General features: G+C 37.1%; 1 protein-coding gene across 1 annotated transcript in view; it reads right to left on the bottom strand.

The window, feature by feature from the left end:
* Window positions 1–527: 527 nt before the first annotated feature.
* The window catches only part of ZNF207 (zinc finger protein 207), a 10,938-nt gene continuing 6,424 nt past the window's right edge, over window positions 528–5,041 (bottom strand). Inside the window, exons 8-12 of the mRNA XM_009572100.1 lie at window positions 4,123–4,232; window positions 2,663–2,905; window positions 1,775–1,937; window positions 1,410–1,593; window positions 528–1,189 (exon numbers count right to left, since the gene is read on the bottom strand). Coding sequence (XP_009570395.1) covers window positions 1,433–1,593; window positions 1,775–1,937; window positions 2,663–2,905; window positions 4,123–4,232 — 677 coding nt within the window. The 3' untranslated portion in view covers window positions 528–1,189; window positions 1,410–1,432. The remainder of the gene's footprint in view (window positions 1,190–1,409; window positions 1,594–1,774; window positions 1,938–2,662; window positions 2,906–4,122; window positions 4,233–5,041) is intronic.

Genomic DNA, 5,041 nt, shown 5'->3' with positions numbered 1-5,041 from the left:
CAGAGAATTACAACCTTGACAGTAATTTATCACTTCACTCTTATAAACAGATAAAAGACTAATTCATATGGGGGAGACCTCTCTTTGATAACTGTAATTAGGAGAACTGATAAAAAAGTCTCTTATTCTAGACACTTCCATTAAATGGGTCAAGAAACTCAGCCAACATCTGATCATAGCACACAACGGATGGTTCATCTTCTAGACTCTGTTGAGATCTGAAATTCTAAACATTTGAAGTAAAAATACAGCATATAACATATTACTTTTGCCCACCCTGTCTCTTTTATACACTAAAAAGGTCAAGCTACTTTTTCTCTTTTGCAGGTCAACTTCAATACAACATCAACTGGAAGTCACTCACCCATGTGACATGCACCTAAGCTTCTAGAAATCTTCATCTAAAAGGCTCCTGAAATTCATATGCATTTGCACATTAAAAAGAGTCAGTCGAAGAATGAACTAACAGGACACATCTGGCACTAGGATGCATCTTAAAGCGATCACTTTTACATCCTACAAGTAAGTGCCAGGACTAGAAATCATTTAAAATTTATTGAGGACAAGAAAGCACAAATAAACATATGCATTAAGAGAAGTCACAACCGAGAGTTAAGATGTGCCTCCTGCAGCCTCATTTTTGAGGAGTCAAGTTAATAAGTGTACAGGTCTTTGTCTACTAAAGACGTGCAGCTAAGGAGTGACTTAATTTTAGAACAAGGAATTCAGATTTTATCGAAACAGCACCAATAATTGCATTCATTACACCAACAGCTACCATGGCATGCATCTGTACAAACCTTTCAGGCAGTTGTCCACAGCTGGTCATGAATAAAAAGGCATATAAATTTTTCTCTTCTTTTATTACAATGAAGTTTATAACAGTACAGAAAAGTCACACGACCTTAGTGGGTCAGTTTACTTAAACCCTGAAACAGGAGGAACTCTAAATACATTAAATATTGTTACAAGTTCAGACTTAAATGTACAAGTAGTTGGGAACAGTTACAGCCCTCACCAAACTATGTTGGGGACATGAAGTCCAACAGCACTTGAAGTGCTGTGAAGGCATCTTTTCACAAATAGCAACATAATGTTACAGAACTTGCCTTTAAGGTGGTATGTTCATGTAATTCCAGCGCCTTCACAATTTAACGAACCATATTTACTATACTTCACTTCTAAAAACCTAGATGAAACATGAAAAAGAAGCCATACAGTATAAATTGCAACATCAGGAAAAGTTCCTGTTATTATTCCAAATAATTTCTCCCGTGTAAAATAAGAATGTCCAATAGCTCCTTGCATGTGGGAAGATACTTATTTTTTTAAAGTCACAATGAAGCCTTAATTGACGGAAGCTTGGCTATATTAACAGCACAAGATGAGAAAAGGTTTAATCTCCAAACCTATTAGAGCGTGTGTAGTAGCATCAGTAGCGGCCACCTTGCGACATTACAGGAGGTCTCATTCCCATTGGAGGTCGAGGAGGTCCACTTTGGTAAGGGGGCACCATCGGAGGTCCCTGACCGTATGGAGGCATCGCTCCAGGAAGATATCCTGGCATGCCCTGGTGATGAGCACCATACTGACCTATAAACAGAACAGTTAAGATGCAAAGAGTAATTTTTTTTTTTTTTAAATAATGGGCAGAAGTTGCATTTTGTGAAAAGTTTCACCCCCCCGCGCCAGTATATGCCACTTCAAGTTTTAAAAAAGTTTATAGGAAAGACAAATCTTTTCAAAAAAAGAAAGCTGGGAAACTTATGATTACCATGAGGTGGCATGGGAGGTCTCATTCCCTGTTGTTGTGGAGGAATTCCTGGCTGTGGTGGCATCATACCTCCGATTGGTCCAACTGGTGGATTACCCAAGGAAGCTTGTCCTGGCCGAGGAAGATTACGCTGATATTTAGGCAACTGTGCCCTTCTCTCTTCCTAAAACCAGGAACAGACAACCATAACACATTGTAAGGCTAAAACTCACAAAAAGCAAAGTAAATAAAAGTGTAACAAAGTAGATTACAGTTACTAACCTATTTCAACTACCTTACAAGTTCAAAGACTGCTACTAGTAACATTACACAGTAGCATTTGGATTTTTCCCCCTTCCTTCAAAGTTACTGTATTAATACTGGACAATCTAGCATTTTGCACGCAACATAAATTCTCCTCCTCTCGGCTGAAGAAAGCCTGTTCCTCGTAACAAGTTAAGACAAAAAAGCCAAAAACAAATCTAAAGATATCTGAACTGAAACTAAGGTTCATTTGTTTCACCGATAAATTCCGTATTTCTGACTGCTGTAATAGCACCAAGACCACTTCAAACTGTTAAGTCTTTTGTCCTACACTCATTAGCTGTATCTATTTAACTCCAAGCTTAAGTCATATGCAGAAGTCGTCCAAATTATATTTTGAGTTCAGTAATCTCCTATCACCAACAAAAATAAGGCTTAAATCTGCAGCAGGATCACTGCAATATGCCAGTGATCACTTTGCAACTGAAGAAGTTTTCTCGATGCATGGTTCTGTTACATTAATTCTGCACAGGCTGCACTCTCAGTGTTATTAAAATACGCATAATGCACAAGAAATTCTATTAAATCAGCCGTATCAGCATAAATCGCATTTTTCAGTAAGAAAATGAAAATACTTTAACTTACCAGTGATATATCCTCATCTGGATGGATCAACTTACTGGTTGCACTGGTTGTTGTGAGGGTAGCAGGCTTACTTGTTATAGATGTAGCTGGTTTAGCTGCAGTACTGTTTGTCGTGCTAGTGGTTGAGGCTGTAGACTGTGTGTAAGCAGGGAATGTAGGTTTTGGGGGTTCTGTTGTTGTTGCAGGTGTAGAATTCAAAGGTTTGAAATCAGTACCAACTGGACCTGGAACAGCTGCTGCAGCCTGTGAAACACAGAGATAGATCAATATTTATTTCTCAAAGCATAAAAAAACTTAAATGATGTCTGTTAGACCTCTGAAACCTTCCAGTGAGATACATAATTCAAACAAGCTTGACAAAAGTAAAGTTCAGCCTTATTGCATACTAGAGCAACTGAAAACAAGACAAAATAAAACCCAGTATATACACAGATACACACACACACACACACACTGGAAAGTCTAAAGTTTGCAGGTCAAAAGCCACAACTAGAAAAAAGGAACAACAACAACAACTCCCCACCCCACTATCAAAATTTTTATCTCAAATGCTGAGTTTGGTAAATGTCTAAATCTTTCCTGAATCACTGTTTTATTAAGAGCCTGTAAGAATAAATTCATCGTTCTCTCACTAAATTATTAGCATACTTTAGCAACCATTAGTTTAGAGTACAGCTCAAAATGTTAGTATTCATTAAAATTAGGTTTTTAAGAAATGTTTTAACTAAATATTTAAGAAAGCTCTATTGTGTCAGGGTTTTTGTTTTAAGCGTTCTCTCTATAAAAACACTGCAATATTTTCACAAAGTATTATGTCTCTCTATAGACCTTTAAACTCGCTTGTGAATGAAGAATCAGCCGAAGGCAGATATGAGGTCCACTACAGATTCCAGCATCTCATCTTTCCTACTTTTTTCTTTAATTAACTGTTAGACAAGAAAAGTGTGCTTTACCAGGCTTTCTCTGAAGATGTAGCAATCTCCAAAGCAAGCTTTAGTTATGAGAGAATGCTTTCGTTTCTAGTCTCTGTACATTTACCATTATCTGAACCTTCCAATCAAAACAAAGTATTTCAATTTTTTGCACGTAATGCAAACTACAAAATTCCCTACATTATGATGTACCATATTAAACAACATAAACTAAAAAGCCTTCACCATGCATCAAGCTAACCACTGCCCACTAAAATGCATTTAACTGCTTTCATGCTTTTTTAACCCTTTAGAACCAGGATGTAACATTTCATTCTTTCACACTAAGCAAAATTGGGCGCCTTGACATGCTTATTTCTAGTAAGATGCAACTCGCAATCAAGGACTCTGTGCAGTTTTACCAGCTAAACATAATCAGGAATATAACAGAAATTATCTGAAGATGTTTAGTCAATTTTAGATTTTACTGAACGGTCCAAAGGGTTAAGTTGCAAAGCAATTTGTTTTTAACTGTGACTTCCTGCGTACTTGTGCTGTGCTAGGAAACAGAGCGTTAGAAGATGCTGACAGACTTTCTGAATTGGAGGAAGCTGTACTTGAGCTTGTGACAGGTGTCCCCATCTGTAGCATAAAAGAAAGGAAACAGTGAAAAGTCTCCAAACAAATGGGTGGAAAGTATCCAGATGAAAGGATTTCTTATGCTAAGTCCTTTCTTATAAAAGGACTGTGTTTTTGTAAATGAGTATCTTCCCTGCAGAAGTCCAAAATGTAAATAGTACACTATGAAGGTTTCTGCAACATACTTGAAAGCAAGTAAAAAGTTCAGGACTTATACACAACAAGTGCAATCAAAGGGTGGAGGTCACAAGCCACTATCAATTCCCCAATTCCCTCCCCAAAACATCTGAACAAATTTTTACTACTTTAACTTACTCCTAAACTTTTTAGAGTAAAAAACCTCCTAATTCAGGCAACGTTTAACCAGTTTAAATACAAAATAAATAGTCCATCTATGGATAGAGAGCCCATTGTGAAAAGAACAGGAGAGAATAAGTCATGTCAAGATTTATACTTTGGAAATTTTAGGTAAAGTTCTATGCAATCAGATTCCTGCAGCTGACTAACACATCCCTTCACCCACCCAAAGCACCCTTATAAACGACAAACTAAAGGGATTAAAGAAAGAAGTGTTTTGCCTACTCCTTTCTTCCCCATGTGCTTACAGAACTTCTGTCTGGTTTCATGGCTGTTATAAGACAAACAAAAGAATCTTTTAAAATTCATTCAAGCACTACACTGAATTAAACTTAAGAATCAACACAGGCAAGAAACTTAACCAGTCACTTCTCGGGCCTCCTCAATAACAAAGAATAGACACTGTTGACACTGTGGCAATTTGAAGAATATAACAATAGATGTAACAATAACAACAGGCTATGAGATACCT

The sequence above is a fragment of the Fulmarus glacialis genome, unplaced genomic scaffold, assembly GCF_000690835.1.
Source record: "Fulmarus glacialis isolate BGI_N327 unplaced genomic scaffold, ASM69083v1 scaffold17402, whole genome shotgun sequence".
NCBI lineage: Eukaryota > Metazoa > Chordata > Aves > Procellariiformes > Procellariidae > Fulmarus > Fulmarus glacialis.
The sequence above is the reverse complement of the archived record's forward strand: the minus strand, read 5'-3'. Positions and strand labels throughout refer to the sequence as shown.